Source organism: Onychomys torridus, chromosome 2, assembly GCF_903995425.1.
Source record: "Onychomys torridus chromosome 2, mOncTor1.1, whole genome shotgun sequence".
Lineage (NCBI taxonomy): Eukaryota > Metazoa > Chordata > Mammalia > Rodentia > Cricetidae > Onychomys > Onychomys torridus.
In genome coordinates this window covers 80418704-80441548 of record NC_050444.1, presented here as the reverse complement: position 1 = coordinate 80441548, position 22845 = coordinate 80418704, and the positions used below count along the sequence as shown (strand labels likewise).

The following is a 22845-nucleotide window of genomic DNA, read 5'->3' as shown; positions in this document are numbered from 1 at the left end:
TGATTAGTACTTACAAATCAAGAAGGAGAGAAATGGGCGGGCGCCTTCCCTAACTCACAGCCAGCAGGAGGAGGCCTTGACTTCATGTGAGGCGCTTCCTACCTTTGAGGAAGCAAGGCTGTTTCCAAAAGCATGTGGCCCGTTTCCTAAGCTGATTGTGCATGGGACAATCCCGGACTTACAGTTCCATCAGTTAGATATTTATAGTTTGGTACTCAAAGGGTGGGTCAGCTTAGGAGGATTTTTAAACTTCTGTGAGTGTTGGTCTCTTTAGCTTCAAATTGAAAATCATAAAATCTTCTTTGTCACACCACTTGACATGACCATGTGGCTTGAGTCCTGGAACCCTGACTAGGGGTTGGCGAAGAAGGAAGGACAGACATACAGACAGGCATGCTGCAAAGTTGGGATCAGATGGGGTGTGCTCACTCTGATAGAGGGCTCCTAGTGTCACAAACATGGAGCCTGGTGAGTTTATTAGGTACAGCATAGGGGTGGGGTGTTAGCTAGTATTGGTAATCTCTGTAGGTGGCCTGTAGGCGGCTTGTAGGCTGAGTTGAGCACAGGCTGTAAATACCCGGGAGGAGGAAGCTATCCCTCTTGTCTTTGTAACACCCTGATCAATTGTTCAAAAATACTCACACTCAGGCCCCAGGAAGCTTTGCTATCCCTCTTGAGCCTGCCCATGATTAAATGGATTTGCCTGTTTCCTGTGGGTCAGAGGCCTCAGGAGCCTGGAAATGGGGTCAACATATACACTCACTCAGGACTTCCTCCGATGCCCACACTTCTTAGCCTGATGGAGGGTTACATTTAATGAGCTGACAAGGCTAAGCATCCAGGGCAGATCCAGTTCAGAAGCAGCAGGGACTCCAGAGAATGGCCAGGAAGGATGGAGGGCACCTCCCTCCTCCCAGCTTTGTCTCCCCGGCTTTCCTGTAGGAAGCCGGGAAAAGCACAGGGACATCACCTCAGAGTGAGCCACAACCACGGAAGCCTCAGCAACAGCCGAGGCCGAGGATGTGTCCTAGGGCCACAATCTAGGAGATATGCCTGTCCCAATACCTTCCCAGGGAGAGAGGCTGCCCTGTTTCCAACAGCTGAATCTCAAGGTCACAAGTTATTTCAACTGAAACCGGACGTTGTTTAACTGTAAGTGTAGATGAGACATCCAGACTCCTTACCAGAAATGACTCCAAATTAGGTACATTAGGAGTGAATCTTGATTTCAGGAGCTGGCTCTCTCCCTCTTACCGTCTCCTCGTGTGTGTGTGTGTGTGTGTGTGTGTGTGTGTGTGTGTGTGTGTGTGTGTGTTAGTTAATGGGAATGTTTAACCTGAGGTCCACAGATTAAGAGGATATAGGGATAAAAGTCTCTTCTAATATCATTGCTTTCCCATGTAATTCTATGTATCTTTATTTTAGGTATTTAAAGAGCATTGTAAAGTCTAACATTAAAAACAGGATTTTGCTAAGATGTCTATCAGCTTCAACAGATGACTATAGGGGGTCCTTGGCATAGTGAAAATGAAGAACCATCTATGTGGAACCACAAGATAACATAAGAAACCCCAAAGCCTCCATAAACTGGGGGTACCCAAGTGCTGGTCTACTGGGTCTGGGAAACAGCCAGCTGTCCAGACCAAAGAGCCACTTCCTCCAGCGTATGCAGGAGAGCCTATGAGAAGTGGGCGGTGTGCAGGAGAGCCTATGAGAAGGGGCGGTGTGCAGGAGAGCCTATGAGAAGGGGCGGTGTGCAGGAGAGCCTATGAGAAGAGGGCGGTGTGCAGGAGAGCCTATGAGAAGGGGCGGTGTGCAGGAGAGCCTATGAGAAGTGGGCGGTGTGCAGGAGAGCCTATAGACCTGGGTCTCTGCTTCCAAATTCAGCACTGCTCGCCAGGGCACTCGGGGTAGCTCAGATGCAAGTTAAGGATGGGACAAGGAGGATGGAGCTTTGGGGTTTCTGGGAGACCCCGCCCGCCCCAAAGGCTCTGGCCACTGGAAACCACAGTGGCCCGGCCGCCTCTCACCTTCTCATAGTACTGGATATTCTTGTCGGCCAAGCCGACGAGCAGTCTCCGGAAGTCATGCCGCTTGCTGCTCTGCCACCTCTCCATGTCAGCCTTCAGGTCAGCGTTGAAGCACTCCAGCCTGTCCTGGCACTTCTCCACATCCGCCGGCACCTGGAAGGGATACGGATTCCTGGCTGTGAAGTGCGCCTGGTTTCTCCTGAGCTCCTCCTCAGACATCTGTAGTGAGCGGACGTGCTAAATTAACATGTCCCTGGGAAACAGAGGCTCAGGTGGTGGGGTCTTCAGAAGAGTTTGTAAAAAGCAGGCATCATCCCACCCATTCACCAGAACAGACACCCAGGAAATGGGTGTCTGCCTCCATTTGCAAATGGGAAGGAAAACCCTGCAATCAGAGTAAGGAGGCTTCGGATCCCATCCGTGCTGACAAAGGGGACAGACTTTCACACAGAGCAGCAGCCCTGCATACAGTCAGTCCTACGTCACTTCAGAACTAGAAAAGAAGGGGTTTCCTGGGTCGCGGGAACTAGTCCAATACTTGCAATGTCTGATGATGCCTTTCCTCGCTTATCTGAGTCAACTGTAATAACGAGACAACCAGTCAGCTCCCTCCTCTCAACTCCACGTCCTAAATAAACTGGGTACCCTTCCGAAGAGCTCTAGGTGGCAGATGACCAGAAAGTCTGAGAATGAAAGAAGGTACCCAAAGAATTCGAAGCATAACACAGCAGGTGGTTTCAAGCTTTTCTTAAGGTTTAGGAAGACCTTCTCCAAAGGGAAACGTGTCCCCTGGGTTTCGTAACCTTCACTTGCCATGGTGAGTTACATTCATCCCACATAGCTAATGAGGACCTCCTGGTCACAATGGCTTTCCAAAGCCAGATTTTCCTGTCTTATCTCAAGTGCCCCATTGGGCCCATATGGTGGTCAGGGCTCGGCATGCCCAAAGCTAGGCCACCACTTGCCAGAAGCAAATGAAACTTTCAAGGTTTTAAGTCCCCAGGCCAATGAGCCCAAATGTCCCCAAGTACAGGAGTAACTATTGAGAGTCAGTGTCTATCAGCCAGGACGATGTCGACACAGCAAGGACTGGGCTGAGGTAACTGGTACCTTCCCTTGTGAAGTTGCCCAACTATATGAATACGAGGGCTGCTGACAGCTGACACCCAGGCTTGTAGGTAGGTGACATTGTGACTGTTTCTTGTTTGTGTGTTTTTGTGATAATTAACTGATGAGTAACACCCAGTAATTGTTAGTCACACTCCTGTGTCTGACAGACATTGGGATGGCAATATCAAAGGATAAAAGATGGTGCTCTCTATAATAAGATAAAAAAAAACTGGGGGCTGGGTCACCTGCTAAGGCCTCCGAAGGCAATTAATTAATTAATTAATTAATTAATTAAAAATAAATAAATAAATAAATAAATAAATAAAAGTCTGAATTGAGGAGAAGCTGTTGTTCCCACACAGGCTCCTCCATGTCTGGTGAGAAATTCCATCAGAGAAAGGCTCAGGTGTGATGATCTGTACGGTGCTAATGGTCGCTGTTTGCTCGTTTGTTTGGTGAGCTAACACTGTATGTTTCCGTGTGTGGTGGTGCAGAGTGGTAGCCTAAATCCATTTAAAATACATATTCTTGAGCTCTTTCTGTGGGCAGGGCATTTCCAGGCGCTAATAAATAAATCTCTACCCATTTCCTTCTCGAAGCAAGGCCGGAGATTCACAGTATTCGCTCCCCACCGTAGATGACTAGAATCTCTAGACTAATTCCTCTGTCACGTACAACCCAGTGGTTTCCCAGCCAACTACACTGAGCAGAGCATTTTCCCTCTGCACAACTGGGAGTGGCAGCGTATTGATCCTCATAGCCCACGGAAGCCTGAACCCTAGACGAGGCATCTCCAGCATCAGGCAGCATCATGTGTTCACCTGTGTGTGGTGCACAGAGGTTTCTGTGTGAGCCTGAGGTAGAAAAACAGAAGGGCACAGAGTAAAATCACCAACCTTCCAGAGAATGGTGAGGAGAAGAGAATCCAGTGACTGAGAAGTCAAGAGCACATTCAGAGAGATGGGGAGCCACGGGCTCCTTTCCAGGGACGAAGCTAGAGAGACAGAGCGAAAGACCCAAGAGAAGGCCCAGAGTCTCCCCGAGTCCCTGCAGCGCTCATCTGCGAATACTCACAAAAGCCAAAGCTCCCCTCAACGGTGCAAAGGCTGCAGGGAGCCCATGTGGAACGGGCAAAGCACCAGCTCAACGTCTGTCAGCTGGGCACCGAGTCAGCCAACCCCGAGCCCTGGCTCCCCATCTGTCAAGTGGGACACTGACACTGACAGAAGGCTGGAATGAAGGAGGGAAAGGAAGGGAACAGAACTCTGCCCACCTCTGGCTGCAATCACAGCTGCCGTGAAATTCACTAGAAAATGCCTCTCTCTCCACCTGCCAAAAATATTTGGAGTTGATAGATACCCTTGCTAAATGCCCTCTGGTCTCTTAGAACATGCCATTAAGATGTCTGGGACTAGAGACATGGCTCAGTGGTGCAGTGCTTGCCTGGCATGCATCAGGCTCTGGGTTCAGTCCCCAGTACAGGGAAAGGGAAGTCTCCTTGAAGGATGGGATGCTCGGAATTGTAGCCTTAGGAAGGCAGACGTAGGAAGACAGCCAGTCAAGGTCAGCCTGGACTACAGGGTCAGACACTAACTACAACAGTGTGCTGGGGCACAGCTCAACAGTACAGTACCCGGCTACTACGCAAAGGTCCTGAATTCCAATCCCAACACAGGGGCGTGGGGGGAGTTGCTGCCCTTTTGACACAACTGTGGTCATTGTCAACTTGACTAGATTTTAGAATCACCCAAGATACTCTCTGGGTGTGTGCAGAAGGGGTTCCGGAGAGGGTCAGCTAAGAGAGGGCCCACTCCAAACACCGTGGGGTGCCTGGCTGAATTAAGGGGAAGGGGCAGGGGAACTTGTCTGGTGCCCACATCCACCTTCCTCTGCTTTCAACTGTGGGTACATGGTGCCTGCTGCTTTCTGCCATTTTCCAAAATTACCTTTTAAAATAACTATATTATGCTGGGTAGTAGTGGCACTCACCTTTAATCCCAGCACTCAGGAGGCAGAGCCAGGCGGTCTCTGTGAGTTCAAGGCCAGCCTGGGATACAGAGGAAGTTTCAGGACAGCCAAGGTTACACAGAGAAACCTTCTCTCAAAAAACCAAAACAAAACTCTATTTTTGCATAGCATCTTTCCTGGCCTCCCTCATTCTTTCTTGTTCGCCGTTTGCTTCTTGAGACACTGTCTGGCTATATACTCCAGGCAGGCCTCTAACTGGGGATTCCCCTGCCTCTCAGTCTCCTGAATACTGGGATTACAGGCTTCCTTATTTTTTTCTGAATTAGCTCTACGTGAATGTATTAGCATGGGAAAGAGAAAAAATGGGAAAACTACAGGTATTGGAGAGATGGCGCAGCGGTTAAGAGCATCTGCTACTCTCGAAGGGCATGGATGTGGTTCCCAGGATCAACATGGCAACTCAGCACTACCTATAACTCCAGTTCCAAGGGTTCCAACACCCTCTTCTGGTTTCCACAGGCACACGGTACATACATATACATAAATGTAAGTAAAACACTCATGCACATAAAATAAATCTTTCTTTTAAATGCAAAGTTGACTAAAATGTAAATGTCCCCTCCACAGTTCACCCCCATTATTTACTCAGTGTGCCGCTGTCTAGCCCACCTTTACATATCAAGTCCTCTTGACACTTCTGTAGTAACAGCTGAGTCTCTGAAGAGGGCCACATTCTAAGACTTGTGAAGTCTGGTCCTGACAAAGCCAGCAGAAGGCAGCTGGTCTCCTCCTATGCCTGTGGTTTCTCAACATTAAAATTGGGAGGAAAGCTAAGTGCCTTAGTTAGGGTTTCTATTGCTGTGAAGAGACACCATGACCATCGCAACTCTTATAAAGGAAAACATTTAATTGAGGTGGCAACTTACAGCTTCCGAGGTTCAGTCCATTATCATCATGGCAGGGAGCATGGCAGTGTGTAAGCAGACATGGTGCTAGAGAAGGATCTGCTACATGTTGATATGCAGGCAACAGGAAGTGGACTGAGTGTCACACTGAGGAAAGCTTGAGCAAAAGTGGCACACTTCCTCCAACAAGGCCACACTCCTAATACTGCCATATTCTCTTTGGGGGCCATCTTCTTCCAAACCACCACACTAAGTCTACACAAAACAGTTCCACTGACTGAGGGCAAACCAGCTCAGTGTCTACAGTTTTCTCAAGCCTCAAAAAAGAGCAAAACTAGAAATCCTATCCAGGTATGTCTCTCTCAGCACTAGAAGCCTCACCAGCCCTGTCCTCGGCTTGTACTGAGAGATCACAAGGCTCCGGCTAGCGCCTCAGCCATGCGGTCTGCTCCTTCATCCCGACTCCTCCATCCTAAAATGACTACTCCCTCTGAAGTGAGGATCATGAGACCCATGAAGCTCCTTCCTTCCTCTGGTTTACATAAAAATAATTAGGTTTTAGGCTGGAGACACAGCTCAGTGGGAAAAACTCTTGCTGTATAAGCATGATAGTAAGTTTGGATTCCTAGAACCCACATGACTCTACAGAGTCTGTAATGGGAATCAGAGATGGAATGTCCGGAAGCTTCCAGGCCAGGTAGTCCAGCACACAGAGCAGTGAACAACAGAGATCCTGGGGCTTCTGGGTGCCCACATGAACAACACACACACACACACACACACACACACACACACACAGAGTTTTTCTTTTTAAGTGATCAGCCCTCACCCCCCACCACTAGACTACCAGTAACTAAAGGAGCTGGCTCAGTCTCTGGAATAGAACTAAACCTAACTCATTTCCTGATGCCCTGGATTTTCACTTTACTAACAGTGGCTTTAGTTTTGTGAGATTAATATAAATGGATTAATTTAAGTTATAAGAGCTAGTTAGGAACAAGCCTAACCTGTAGGTCAGGCACTCATAATTATAAGAAGTCTCTATGTCATTATTTGGGAGCCGGCTAGTGGGACAGAAAAAGACTTGTTACAATGGATCACTATGGTAACACATGAATCAACACAGCAGACATGCATCTATGCCTGCTATGATGGCAGACTGGGTGTAGAGACATCTGCATCCGAAAGGCCAAGCAATGCACAGAACTGCTCTGTGACTCACTTTCCTGCCCATGGAGTGGGGTGATACTGCCTCCCCTCTAGGTCAGATGACTAGTACACTAATATGTGAAACAATTAATTTAAAAAAAGGAAAGGCGCACACATAGTCAAAGAGTGTTATCTCTGAGGTCTGGGTTTCAAATTCTCCAAATCTGTTTCAGGGAGGGGAGTACAGATGACTAGCTCTGACGTCAGACTATTTGCCTGAACACTGATCCTTACTATAACATTTCAGTGACACTCCCTACTCCCACTCCTGTGAATACAACTACAAAGTCTAATCACAGACAAACAAGAAAGAGAACGACATATTGGTAGCGGCAAGATCCTATCCTTAAATCTAAGGATGAGCCTCAGCATCAGTAGGGAGCCTGTGGTGTTCAGCCTTTGCTGGGTGCTGTCCTGACCTTGGGGCGATCTTCCTTTCTCAGAGCCACAGCTTCCAATTTGGCTTCATACTCTGCTTGAACTTGGTCCCTCTTCTTCAACACACTCTGTGGAAGGTAGAGAGAAGCATGTTAACAGTCTGTCTATAAAGGGCCTCCAACTCCCAGCCCTCCCCAAATCCCAGTGCCCTGGCCCAGCCATGTGTTCCCAGGACAGGGGTTGTGGTCCAGAAGCTGTACATGACATGAGCTCTGAGAACAGAAGGGAAGGAAGGAGAACCAATCCTGGAGAGTGGGCTTTCCAGGGAAGTACGCCGCCAGATGTTGACAGCAATAGATTTTGGAAAGGACAAGTGGGGAGATGTACACCCTCCACCACACTGTCCCAAGGCCTCAGCCTTACCATGTACAGAGAATTCTGACAGATGCCAAGCTCTGTGCTTAAACACAGGGCTGTCTTTGATTTCAGTGGGAAAACAGTCAAAACAGTTCTTAATCATTAATTTATACAACTGACAAAAATCATACATATTTATTGTGTACAGTGTTCCAAAATACATGCATGTTATGGTGTAGCTACACTGAGCTAATTAACAGACATTACCTCATGCTTATTTCTTTGTGGTGAGAGCATTTAAATCTACTCTCAGCAATTTTCATGAATACATTAATCAGCTATCGTCACTCCATTACAGAACGATTATAGGCGAGTTCTTGACTCCTTAGTGTTGGCTGATCCCTGGTAGACCAACCTGTCTACTGTTCCATCAGCTACTTGTTTGTTGTCTACTCTGGGTCAGGGACTGGATGAAGAGACTCAATCCTCTGTATGTACAAAATAGTGTGCTCCGTCCACACTAGCAAGGAGCACCTGAGAGTGAATGGCACCTTGAGCCTGTGCCCTGGGCTCACTTCCCTTCCCCGATCTTAGCCCAGCTGCCCAGACACAAGAGCCTACAGTAAAAGAGCACACCTCAGTTCTTCCCCTCAAGCTTCTTCAGGTATATTAGAAAATGGCAAACTAGGAATGGTGAGAACCTTCTTACCCACCGACTCAGAAGCCACAAGTTACCAAAACAGGTTCTAAACATAAATTCTACACAGGGACCTTCCAACACGGCATGAAGTCAGGGCAAGAAGGACCCATTCCTGAACTGTTAGGTACTTGGTGTCCCTGCGGATGTGTTCAAAAGTGTTGAGTGCCTAATTGTCTGAGGGTACTCTATGGCCCATCTTCTAAAGAGAATCATTGACATTGGGAGCCCCAAGTCTTCTCCTGAGGAATCTACTTTGAAGAGTATATAACCTGTAATCACTCATTCTCCAAGTGGGCCAGTCATCTTTCTCCTAAGCGCTCTGAGGCTCACTCCCCACACTCATGAATGTCTCCAAGGGAGCTTTCTGTTGTGAGGGAAACAGTCTATTAGACAGCAGTTACTAGCCTCATCTGCCTGTCAAGAACTTGGCACATGGCTCATGTGACTGAAGAAACAGGTGTGTGTGTGTGTGTGTGTGTGTGTGTGTGTGTGTGTGTGTGTGAGAGAGAGAGAGAGAGAGAGAGAGAGAGAGAGAGAGAGAGAGAGAGAGAATATGCAGGTTCCCACCAGGACCAGAGGTGTCAGTTCCCCTGAAGCTTGAGTTATAAACAGTTGTGAGCATCTGATGTGGGTGGTGGAACCATAATTTGGGTCCTCTGCAAAAGCAGCAAGTGCTCTTAACCATTGAGCCATCTCTCCAGCCCTGAATTTTTATTCATTTCATTAAATTTAAAGTCAAATAAATCATCATATATGGCCAGTGGCTACCACACTTAACAGCTAAACCTATAAAACAAAACAAAGGAAAATAACAAGGATTTCTGATTTCACAAAGTCTAGGCTATCATCTAAATCTACCTGTCTGGTACTAGGAGTACTGAAAAATCATCCTCTCTACCCAAGAGAAATAAACTCACGACGCTGTCTGTGGTGACATTTTATCCAGCGTGTGTGTATACTCCCTTCACAGAATGTTGCACATCTTACTGGAAAAGGCAGACATTTTCAGTCCACCACGTCAAGGAATAGAGCTGCACAGATAGGCACTCTGTTGGTGTGACCAGAATCTCCGAACCAACATTCTTGAGAAAAGGCCTTGGACTGTCAGCCCAGGGTGTGGTTTTCTCTCCCTGGCTTGTATTAGGTCACTTTGTTGAGGATGCCAAGACCCTTGAAGGGAGGGAAGTGAGAGAAGATGCATCCACCCTAGATGGTCACCACAGTCTAAAGGGCAACTACACATCCCATTCCACAAAGAAGGCAGCTCAGATCCAGCTTGTCAGGGCTGCTCTTCTGTCCACGCCTCTGCCGCTCAATCTCCCCTGGAGCAAACAGATGCTGCCTTCATGGGCAGGCTCAGGGAGGACCTGGGCTCACATCCCATAATCACCAGACAGCAATGAAAGGCTCCCGGCAACCTGGTGGAGGCGAAGGACAGACACAGAGCCTACTGTCTAAATGAGGAGACTGGGCATGGTGACAGTGCAAGGTGTCACACTGCAGAGTGACAGGACAGTAGCAGTTCAGTGTCCTCCATCTTCTGACTTGGGGTTTCACAGCCTGACCACAACCCAGCCATGCTGAAGGTTGGGTATCTTCTAAGGGGGATCCTTTCCTGGCCATGTTAAGGATGGCTCCCCATCCCAAACACAGTCTCTGGGGTTACAACTGGCCAAACCAGCTTGTGACTGTAAGAGAGGGTTGGTACGGGAACAAAAGAGCCAGGAAGCTCCAGAGAGGCCCTGCCTCCGATGGACGAACACAAGCCACCTGGAGGTCGCCAGCTTTCCTCCCCAACTTCCACCTTTCAGAATCATGATTCATCAACCGAGGGCAGAGAACAGAACAAAACACTTTTGCCATCGCGGAGCTCCCATGCCAGAGAGGAGGTGGACAAGAAACATGCAAGCAGTCCTGGGAAGATACAGTGTCACCCAGGAAGAGCAAACCAGGGACAACGTGGGGAGGCCTGAGGGCTCGGGGACGGGTGAGGAGGATTAGAATGGGCTTCTCTTGGCCGCCGCTGTTTTCAGAGGCAGGGTTTTAATCCTCAGCAGGGTTTTAAGTGGTCCTGAGAATCTGGAACCTCACTGGTTTCTGTTCAGATGAAGAGAAGGCTGAGGACTCAGCTCAGTGCTCACTTTTAACAAGAAAATTGTGAGGAAAAAGAAAAATGGGGGTAGATTTTAAAATAGTTAAGAAACCTCTCAATGAATATACAGATTCTGAGGGGTTTTGGAGAGAGGATTATAAAAACTGTGTGAGACAATTTGAGTACTACCGGCTAGGTGACCACAGTAAGAAGCTGTTTATTAAAAGTGTGTGTGTGTGTGTGTGTGTGTGTGTGTGTGTGTGTGTGTGTGTGTGTGTGACATTGCATACCCATGTTCATGCACACAGAGCCCAGAGGAGGACACTGGGTGTCCCCCTCTATCAATCTCCACCTTATTCTCCTGAGACAAGGTCTCTCACAGAACCTGGGGTCTACAGGGTTTTTGTACCTAGACTGACAAGCTTCAACAAGCCCCAGTAATGCTCCTGTTTCTGCTACCCCTACCACCACCCAGCACTGGGTTACAGATGCACAGAGCCACATCTGGCTTATGTGGGTACTAGGAATCCAAACCCAGTTCCCCAAGCTTTCATAGAAAGTACTCTTAGCCAACTCCCCACACCCAGTCATCTCCCCAGCCCAGTAACTGTTCACGATTTTTCCCACAGTGCTGAGAGGTTGAACCTTGGTTCTCAAGCATGCTAGACAAGTGTTCCACCACTGAGCTACCCAGCCCTTGGCTTTAGGTTGTAATAGTTGTGATAATGATATGTTTTTTTACTTGACTATAAGAGCATGTATATTTGGGGTGCTAAGTATTTTTCTACAAAATTATAATGATGCTTAGGATTCACTTTAAAACACTAGGGAGTGGGGTGGGGTGGGAGTAGCTGGATCATGAGTAGGCAACTCTTGAACATGTGAGGTGGGCTTGCCAGGCTTTCAGTTTCTAGACACGTTTGAAACTTTCTACAACAGAATTATCAAACAATACAAATGTAATACCTGTCACCCAAAATGTTTACAATGAACTAAGAGCGTCAATGACACACTTGTGGCAAACAGCCTTTCGCCTACAATGAGAAAACCACCTGAAGGAATAGAGACATATTCTGTGGTTTGACTTTCAGTATCAACACTGGATCTTTTCCAAGAAAACACCACAATTGTGAGTGTATACCGGAGAGCACACTACGTCTCCTCCTGAGCACAAGTCCGTGTCTGCCCCTGGAGAGGCTGTGAGTTTATAAACTGTGGGACAGCAAAGAGGGCTCCGGCAGCGTCCGGGAGGCTTCCTCAAAGACTCTCTTCGGTTCAGTCAAAGCTGGCACCAGTAACCACCATCAGCCAAGCCAGCAAGACTGTCCTTGTCCTAAAGCCCATCAGCAGCGGGGAAGAGGAGGCCTCCAGGCCTCGACTAAGCTCCCTCTCCATTTCAGTTCTCCTAGCAAATACCCAAGTTTCTCTCACTGGTATAAAACATCTGGGCAGCGGTGGCGCACATTTAATCCCAGCATCGGGAGGCAGAGGCAGGCAGATCTCTGTGAGTTCAAGGCCAGCCTGGTCTGTACAGTGAGTTCCAGGACAGCCAGATAAAATATCTGAAAGTTTTCTGGAAAGAGGAACTACAGGATTCTCTAGGAGAGTAAAATGTGGAAAAGGAACTTTTTGTGGTTTTATTCATTATGATTATTATATTTGTGTTTTAATTTTACATATCAGCCATGGGTTCCCCTGTCCTCCCCACTCCCGCCCCCCCCCCCTTCCATTCCCATCTCCCCCAGGGCCAAGACTCCCCTGGGGATTCAGCTCAACCTGGTAGATTCAGTGCAGGCAGGTCCAGTCCCCTCCGAGGAGAGGAAAAGGATTTTTAGGTAGCATGAGTATTCAGTGGCAAGGGAACCAATAAAGACACACTTCACTCTCTGAAAGTCATTCAAGCCCCTCCCACCCCAACAATCTTAGGTGCATCTCTGGCTTTGTTGTCAGGTCACCCCTGTGCACCCCTGAGCAGTCTGCAGAGGTGTCTTTCTGGAACCCAAAGGGCCAACAGGCAACCTCTTTTCCTAGCAGCTTCCCCCAGATGGCCCTGGGCCTGAGCTTGGGGTTCAGACACTGCCAGCAACACTTTTTCACCATGCCCTTCCCCTACCACACTGGAGACGATCCTTCTCCCTGCCCCATTAACCTGACTGCAGTATTTTGGGGATCAATGATCAAGAAACTCGGTACAGTGCTCCACACGTGGTGAAGGAAGAGACAGGCCAGAATCTCTTTACTGTCTGACTTCAGCTGCTCTGGCGACCCTGGCGACCCTGCCTTCTCATGCTGTTAGGAAGACAGATCCCTTCTCTGTCTGCTGCCACTGTCACAGCAGTCCCCTGAAGCTGTGCTCTCAGGCAGGCTCTATGAGCCGATGTGGGGCAGGGAACACCTCCATCTATCTAGGGATCTACAGACCTGTGCGTCCTCGCGGCTGTCTTCTCTCACTCGCTGCACTAAACCAAAGCCGTTCTCGCTCGTATTACCTCTTTCTCCCTTGAGTACACAGTGGCATTTGCTGGACTGGTTCTCCTCTCATCCGTTTTGCGGGACGACTAGCACACTCTGTTTACTCAAAAGACGTCTATCTTCAGGTTTGGGGGATTTTATTGTGCTACCTCTTTCTTGATTTCCTTCCCTTGGTTATCCCTGTCCCTCAGTCAGGAATTCTCCGAAAGAGGCTGAGCCTTGAGATTAACGCCGCACGGCCCCTCACCTTCTGCCACAGTCCTGAACATTTGCAGGTGTGTTTGACTGTCCAGCTACATTTTTTGGTCTTGCTTGCTAAGATTTCCTCGACCATATTTTCCAACTTTATTTAACAAATCCTGTGCTTTTTAAAATTAATTAATTTTTATGTGTATGGGTGCTTTGCTGGCTTATATGTCTGTGCCAGTCACCTGAAGAGGCTAGAAGTGGATTCCTGGGACTGGATCTACAAACAGTTGGGAGCTGCCATGTAGGTGCTGGGAACTGAACTCAGGTCCTCTAGAAGAGCAGCCAGTGCTCTCAACCTTTGAACCATCTCTCCAGCCCCAACAAATCATGTTTTTAAATTCCCAAAGTTATCTAACTATCCTTCTCCTACAGCATCTCATTTCTCAATATGAGAACTCTGATCAAAATTTTCTTTTCCAATCTTTTCTTTCACTTAATTCGCACCCTCTGTTCACCACACGTCCATTTATATGTCTGTGGTATCAGTCTTCCCAACTGCAGAGAAGGGACAAGTACCACATGCAAAAATTCAGAGCCTTTTGATGAGTGTGCAAAAAGCAGGGCAGCTTACCTTCATGGAGTCAGAGTACAGAATGTATTCCCTGAGCACCGGCAGAAACTCTTCTGTTATGTCATCTGTCAGCTCTTCCAAGGCTGTGGAGCAGTTCCCAATGCAGGCCGAAACACCTTCCAGGGGCTCTGCCAGCTCGCCTTCCAAGGCGCTCCACGTGGAATACACGGGCCCATATTCCCTCAGCTCTACGAGGTACTCTATAGGAAGAGAAGCCACTCGGAATCTGGTTGGCAAGCTCCCACTGCTATGACTGATTCAGGACTCCACAACAGAGACCTCTCTGCACGAGCGTGCACAGCCTTGGCTTTCCTGGGCACACCCTCCTTTACGTGTAATATTTCCTAACATTTGAATATCTAGGATTCTTGTTAATAGGAACCAAAATGCTTTATGGAAGAAGTGGCTAAGAGCCAAACCTAGAGAACTTTCTTTGAAAATAACCACCTCTACCCATGCTGCAAGTACAACACTTTACAAAGCAATGGGGGGTGGGGGGATGTCCATATAGGTTCAGAGGGCCTCAGATCCCCTGGAAGTGGAGTTAGAGGTGGCTGTGAGCCACCAGGTAGGTGCCCTCTGCAAGAGCAACAAGTGCTCTTAACCTGAGTCATGTCTCTAGTACTGGGCAGGGGGGTCTTTTTAAAAGAAAACACATCAGTCCCATGGGAAGACAACGGATTACAGGGACCACTTTGCTGAAAGAGGTGTGGGCTTACACAGGCAGACGCAGTTCCTCTCCCAAAGGTCCAGAATTATCTGGCCCTTCATTGTTACCAGGATTCCTGCCATTTTTGACAGAGTGTAGTTGCTGCTTGTTTAACTATTAGGAAATGGTAGTAACTGAGGGGTTTTAAACACCTGTGTGGCGTGTTTCATGTCTTGGTGTGATAATTACCATTGTTCAGGTGTGTCTGGCCTATGTAAGGGGACAAAGTGCCCCCCTGTTACTGGGAGGTGGTTAATCAGGTGGCCATGACAGGAGAAGGGTAGACACACAGGCAGTAGTGGTGATAAGGACAGACAGAGTTAGGCTTGAGCAATTCTCCGGCTCCGAAGAGGACGTGAAGTGAAGCAGGGCAGGGTGAAGGAGTGGATACCAAGTTCAAAAGCTCAGAGTCACAGCCTTGGCAAACACAGGTCCCCTCACTGTTCTTGTGAACCATCTCTCTGCTAAGTTCATTTCTGTAATCATCGGCCCTGTGGATGGAGAGCATGGGGAAGCACCAGGCTGGGTGCAGGACAAGGTCCGAGTGCAAAATTACATTCTCAGCACAACCAGCTCCTCCCTCTTGTATTTGGTTTTAAGCAGAATAAGACCTGATTCTGTCACTGTGGCGTTTCTGCAGGTTGGTTCAGCCTGGCATATCTGAATGCCATTCCTGCTACTCTGGGCCCATCAGTCTCAACAAAGAGCTCACCTATTTCTTCTTTGATGATCCGCTGGGCTATCCGATCCATGGTTCCCAGTTTGAGTGCAAACGTGTCTAAGTAGTCACCGATGGCTGCAAACTCCAGAGGCCGACTCCGCAGCTTATAGCCTCCTGTGACGTGCTTGACGGACTCACCCACTCTGGTCAGCAATGCTATCCCCTGCTTCTTGTAGGCATTCAGGTCCTGCAGACAACAAGTGCCATCTTGTCACACAGCCAGGGCTAAGGAAACCAGCTCCTGAAGCTGGCGACTACTGGAAATATAAGAACTAGAAAGCAGAAGCTGTCAGGGCCACACACATTAACAGCCCCATGTAGGAACTCTTTCCCCGGGGAGGTCAAACAAACACCTATTTACCCTTATAGGGCAAACCAAAGCACAATCCGATGTCCAAATTGAGGAGCCAGTGAGTTTACTGAGCTTACAGAGTACAGGTGAGCGGTTACTGACAGGAGCAAGGGGCTCACACACAAGAAAGTCTCACTCCAGCATGGATGAGGGCATCCCCATAGCCGAAAACATGGATAGCCTCCCTTAGCTAAACTTCTAGCATCTCCCAGGACCATGAGGCCATGTGCAATCAGGAAGAATCATATACAGCTGGCTGTAAAGTGAAGGAGGGAGCAGCTGGGTTCAAGGGAGGGCCCAATGAAGACCCTCCCACCCCACCCGCCACACACATGCCTATCCTTCTCTGAGGGAGCAACAAGCCACCAGGCCCCACTCTTGAGGGTCTCTTGCACAAAGTCTGACAAGATGATGGCTATTCTGTTTAGAGAACAGCACTCTACAACAGACCCCCAGGCTCACATCCATATGTTCATGTCCAGCTTCCCTGTCAGCATGGCTAGGCCCCAGACCCTCTGGGCAAAGCTAGCCCCTGCCTTTAAATGCAACACTCTTTCTAACATAACTTTTAAAACCTCTGGAAAAATGCCCCGTGCTGTCTTAGCACAAAATTAAACACCCAAAGGTTCATTCCATTCACTCACTCAGACTCAACTAGAGCCATATGAGGAAGGGAGAGGGTGGAGGGTAGCGTGCTAAGAGAAACTCAGGTGAACTGTCACTGTAAACAAATTTTAAACTCTGAATTTCCCGTGGGTCAAGGCAAAAGTGGGAAATGGGTTGAACCTTTTAAAAATTTTAAAATTTGTATCCAAATTTAAAAAGATACAGTATTCAGCATAGTGGTGCATACCTTTGGTCCCATTACTCAGGCAGTAGAAGCAGGTAGATCTCTGTGAGTTCAAGGCCAGCTTAGTCTACACAGTAGGACCCTGTCCCACAAACAAAAAAACAGCTCTTAGGGCTGAGCTGGTGGCGCATGCCCATGACTCCAGCACTTGGGAGGCTGAGGGACGGGGATCAGGAGTTTGAGCTAGCACTGGCTACAAAGTGAGACCCTATCATGGTCACTGTTCCATTGCTGTGAAGAGACACCATGACTACAGCAACACTTAGAAAGCATTTAACTGGGGCTTGCTCACAATTTCTGAGGTTTAGTCCATTATCATCACAGCAGGGAACATGGTGGTATGCACGGTGCTGGAGAAGTCAGAGATCCACATCCTGATCCACTGGCAGAGACAGGGAGAAGAAAGAGAGGGCTGGAAAGGGAAGAGGGGGCTGTGGAGGAGAGGGGAGAAGAGGAGAAGAGAAGAAGAGGAGAAGAGAAGAGAAAAATCCTGATCTACTGGGCAGGGTGGGACAAACAGATGGGCCTGGTGCGAGTTTTTGAAATCTCGGAGCCCACCCCCAGTGACACACTTTCCCCAACAAGGCCACACCTCCCAATCCTTTTCACTCTTTGATGACTAAGCATTCAAATATAAGAGCCTATGGGGGGCATTCTTATCCAAACCACCACAGGGCCCATCTCAAAACAAAAACAAACTCAAAGTGCATATAGCTCATCATGGAAACAAGCCTGTTCCCATTACTGAACTCTGTCTTTAGGCTGTCCTGTATCACTTTCAAAAATGGGTTTACAGAAGGTGCTGGTATGTTGCTCACATCCACAGCACTACAAACAGAACATTCACCCCCAGTTCACAGAGCGGGGTTCCGAGCAAGCCTATGGCTTTCTCATGACCTGTCCTGGTAAAGAATGAATAACTGATGAATGGCCAAGCTGCCATGCCCACCTGAGAACAACAGCATCCCTCTAGGGCCTCTCCATCTCTTTCCCCTTCCAAGTCAGGCAGCCGGGAGAATATTCTAGAGCTTCCATCTCCCATCCTGACATCCTGACAGGAAACCTCCCGAAAGGCACCAGGCCTTCTCAGGGCTGTCACTGAAGCCTCACTGTTGCTGGGTTCTTGGAATTCCTTCCACAGGTGACTTATTTTAGAGACTAGACTCAAGTGGTTCGCTCACCTTCACATTCTCCCCTTCAAACAAAACGTTAAGTCACATGCCCGAGGTAAGTCAACTAACAAGTGGATGGAATTATTAGTGATACCTATCTAACCGACGCACCCATTCCACCACAAATGAAGGCCATGCCTACACAGTCCACCAAGCTTCCTCACACTCCCAGCACCACTGGCTTCTTCTTGGAGACATGTCGGAGTTTGGGATAGGGCATGTCATCCCCAAATGCTGCATATAGGTGGTCCATCTAAGAACTTGGACTCACTCCATGCTGTAAGACACTGCCTTAGCACCTTCATTGACAGCTGTGACTACCCAAGGACCCATAGGTCAGGCCTGTTGTTACTCACAGGAGGAAGACCATCAGACCCTCAGCTGAGACACCAGCCACTCCTTCCTAGACCTCCCTCCCAGTTGCATGGAATTCTCCTTCGTGGTGGGAGTGAGCTCATATACCGCACAGGAAGTTAATAGAGGTAATACTCATCTATGCAACTACAGGAACATACACTGGGGTGAGACTCTTTGGTTGTGTGGTTGATTTATTAATCATACATTCTGTTGTATGTAACCCTTTCCCCAGGTTCTGTAAACAAAACCCAATGAACCCACTGGTTTGTGAAGCTCAGCTTTGGAGGCATCGTTATGTTGGTCTATCATTTGTGCCCCATCTGGAGGAGGAAGAGATGTTTGCTGACATCTCCCCAGGGGGGTTCACACAACAGTATGTCAAAGGAAAATATGGAAGAGTTGGGTGAGGAGAAACAGTTCTTGTCTCATGAGCAGAGTTTCAGATTTGTTAAGACTAGAAAGTTCTAGAAGAGTTCTAGAGAAAGGTTGCATAGCAGTGTGAATACACTTAACATTACTGGCCTGTACATTTAGAAATTGTTAAGAAAATGTGTTTCGGGTTGGAGGGATGGCTCAGAGGTTAAGAGCACTGACTGCTTTTCCAGAGGTCCTGAGTTCAATTCCCAGCAACCACATGATGGCTCACAGCCATCTATAATGGAATCTGGTGCCCTCTTCTGGCATGCAAGCAGAACACTATATAATATAATAAATAAATCTTTAAAAAAAAAAAAAGAAAGAAAGAAATACATTTCACATCATATATATTTTCATAGTTTTTTTTTTTTTTTTAAGAAAACATGAACTATTTGGTTTAGTTTGTGTTTAGTTTGTGTTTAGTTTGGCAAGTGATACGCAAATGGGGTTAGTTTTTTTTCTTCCTGGTTTTGTTCTCTGTTTCTTCAGGCAGGGGCTCATGTAACCCAGGCTGGCCTTCAATTCACTACATAGCTAAGGATGACCCTGTCCTAATCCTTCTTCTGCCACCTCCCAAATGCTGGGATTAAAAGTATGCACCACACCAAGCCCGGGCAGAACTCTGTGTTTAAGGGCTGCTCTCCTGCATTCACTTACATGGAACAGGATTTTGATGGAGAAACCGCAGGACTGTATCATACTGTTCAGCCCGAGACACACACTATTTGCCACTCATTCTTCATGCAGATTCCTAAGGACCAGGAATCCAAGCCACAACCCTCTCCCACTTCATTCAGTAATGAGGACAGCCCGAGGCTACTGGACAAAGGACCTGCAACCTGAGAACTGACTTGCACTTTGAAAGAAAAAGAAACTTGAAGAACCATGAGAAATACTTACATTAAACATGTTCAACCTGTAGGGGGAGCTAGTGCACTGGCTGCCATCGACTGAAGTTAAAAACAAAAACTTCAAGGACTTTGCAGATAGTTTCCATCTTCCAGAAGCCTTAAATGACAGCAGCTGCTATCTGTACAGATGTCTCAGTTTTCTTGTCATTTTAACAGGTAAAATGGACCGTACTTAGACCTCAATACCCTTGTCATCAGAGCAGGAATCTGAAACTAAATGGGTTGTTGGCCAGGGAGAAGCCACCTGAGAGTCTGAGCGTGTGACCCCATTTCCGCACGTGAGAGTGGAGTACCTTAGACTGCAGGCCAGTTCTGCCCACAGCAAGCAAAACACAAGGCCAGTGAACAAGCAACTTGAGCCTGAACAGTCTCTAGCAGCAGGCTGGAATCCAACGATTTCTCTGGCGAGTGACTGGAAAGCACCCCTAAGAGGAAGACAGCCGCCAGCAAGCAATGGCCAGCCTTGGGGTACAGGTGGAAACAGGCTAAGAGCCTCGGGACCCAATTTCCAGTCCTAGTGATGTCGTCGACTGAACGAGTTTAACCTCTCTGAACTTCAGTTCCCTTGTCTGAAAAACGAAGCCACGGTTTTTTACAGGGCCCGTGAGGGGCTGGAAGGTGGAAAAGCAGAGATGAGAATGAACACTGCTCAGATTACTAACTTCGTCAACCAGATCAGACCTGGGGCATCTGATGCCAGGAGGTTCATTGTCAGCATATTTAAAACACAGCAAAATTTGGAGAAAAGGTTCCAGGCAACAATCATTCCAATTCCAGGTGCATAATAAAGCTTAAGGTGTGATTATATAGGAACTCCTTTGCAAAATACATATGACCATGAATGTAGCTAAAAGGCCTAGAATCCAGTGTGCTCTCTGACCAAGACAGCACGGAGGCCAGAAAGTACATGTAACATCTTCCCTAAGGATGGGTTCTATTAACTAGGGGCTAAAGACAATGTTCTAAGGATGGTAGAGTCTGGGATAAGCATTTTGGGTGATTCGGGTGAGGTCTGCCCTCCATAGCAAAAGGTAGATGTAGTAGTTTGAATGTAATTGACCCTCATAATCTCATAGAGAGTGGTACTATTATGAGATGTGGCTCTGTTGGACTATGGCATTGTTGGAAGAAGTGTGTCACTGTGGGGTCAGGCTTTGAGGGTTCCTATGCTCGGGATACTGCCCAGTGTCTCAGTCAACTTCCTGTTGCCTGCAAGATGTAGGACTCTCAGCTCCAGCACCACGTCTGTCTGCATGCCGCCTTGCTCCCCATCATGATAACAGACTGAACCCCTGAAACAGCAAGCAAGTCATACCAACTAAATGTTTTCCTTTATAAGAGTTGCTGTGATCATTGTCTTTTCACAATAGAAACGCTAAGACAGTGGATGAGATATGCCTCCACAGATAACAAAGAGGTCACCAGGTTAACAGTTTCCACTCCCAGCCTTCTGGGTGGAAAATATGTAATTCCTCCATTGAGAAGAAGCCCCTGTGTGCTTAACATTCCTGGTTCCCTGTGCTCTGTGGGCATAAGGACCTTTGCGTCCCCAACAGGTTCTTATGGAAAAACACTCTTATAATGTACTATTTTGAGTGCATGCGTGTGTGTGTGTGTGTGTGTGTGTGTGTGTGTGTGTGTGTGTACACCTTGGTGGCATTGTAGAGGTCTGAGGACAGCCCTGTGGAGCTGGGTCTTTCCACCCTTATGTGGATCCTGGAGAGAAGACTTAGGCTTCCATAGCCAACACTTGACCCACTGAATCATCTTGCCAGCCCTGAAGATGACTTTTACCAAATGCCCAGTTTTCTTTTTCTTTTGTGCCTATTGTGAGTAAGCCTCACCTACTAACACTGCCAAGAAGTGTTTACTGGACACTTCTGCTTTCAGCAAGTGAGAATACCGGCTTCCACTGCCACAGCAAGAGAGGCAGTCTATTTTCCTCCTGGATTCTAAGACAGTAACCATGCCAATGCAATGGGTACCAAGGACATAGGGGGCCTTGATGGAGCCTACCTCAGAGGGCCACTCACGGAAGAGGCTCGTGAAAGACCAAAGCAGTTATCTGAGAAGGAGCCCAACAACAATCAGGTACAGAGAAACACATGAAGCTCTGCCTGTACCTTAGCAGTGAGGAACACGTTGACATGTTCGTTGAAAGAGAGCACAGGGTGATCTGTAATCCTTTTTAGAAATTTATCCAAAGCTTTTCTTCTGGTCTCTACAAACTCTTCTGAAAAACGATCCACAACACCTTTCACCACAAACTTCTCAGGAAGCGGCTATAAAACAGGAAAAAAAAAAATAGACCAATCAAGACAGTGCAAGAAAAACTCACCAGGCTAGCAAAGTTCTACTGCCCATCTGTGCAAGAACAGTGCTGGGAGCTAGCTCGCGCTCGCGCTCGCTCTCGCGCTCTCGCTCTCTCTCTCTCTCTCTCTCTCTCTCTCTCTCTCTCTCTCTCTCGGCAGGATCTCATGTAGTCCAGGCTAGTCTCAAACTCACTGTGTATCTGAAGAAGACCTTGAACTCTTACCTCCTGACTCCAATTTGATACTGAGATTACAGGTATATCCCACCATATCATTTTATGCAAAGCACTTTACCAACTGAGCTAAATTTCTAGCCCAAGAATGGTAGTTCTTAATCTGTGAGTCTTTTTTCCCCCAAGACAAGGTTTCTCTATGTAGTCTTGGCTGTCCCGGAAGTCACTCTGTAGACCAGGCAGGGCTTGAACTCAGAGATCCGCCTACCTCTGCCTCCTGAGCACTGGCATTAAAGGCATGCGCCACCACATCCCCGAGTGTTAGTTCTTTATGCTATCATCAACACAAAGATTTCTGGGAAATGTAGCTGTATCAAATCCTAACAGTCCTGTCAGTTTCATATGCATAGAACAAAACACTATAACCCCTGAACCACTGAGACGTCAACATCTGTCCAGAAAATGCAGCTGGACCATCTTTAAATTGTCTAGATGCTATAAAGAGAAAGATGGAAGACAATGTCTAAGACAAGAAAGCGAGATAGCTTAATTGTGCAAGCACAAGGATCTGAGTTCAAGTCCCAGAGACCACGTTTAAAAGAAGAGCCAGGTGTAGTGGTATGTACTTGTAATACCAGTGCTGAGGCTGCAGAGACAGGTGGGTAATTCCTGGGGCAGGCTGGGTAGTCAGCCTAACCTATTCAGTGAGCTCCTAGACTGTGAAAGACTCCATGTCCAAAAGAAAAGAACAAGAAAAGAAGAAGAAAGGGAACACAATGCCGGAGGAACACCACCCAAGGCTATCCTCCACAGACACATGCATGCACATG

At 47.7% G+C, this 22845-nt stretch overlaps 1 protein-coding gene across 1 annotated transcript in view; it reads right to left on the bottom strand.

Annotated features, from left to right (window-relative positions):
- Window positions 1–22845, bottom strand: part of Snx30 (sorting nexin family member 30) — a 107163-nt gene that overhangs the window by 7448 nt on the left and 76870 nt on the right. The window contains exons 4-8 of the mRNA XM_036177488.1: window positions 21654–21812; window positions 15463–15658; window positions 14042–14241; window positions 7642–7728; window positions 2031–2183 (exon numbers count right to left, since the gene is read on the bottom strand). Coding sequence (XP_036033381.1) covers window positions 2031–2183; window positions 7642–7728; window positions 14042–14241; window positions 15463–15658; window positions 21654–21812 — 795 coding nt within the window. The remainder of the gene's footprint in view (window positions 1–2030; window positions 2184–7641; window positions 7729–14041; window positions 14242–15462; window positions 15659–21653; window positions 21813–22845) is intronic.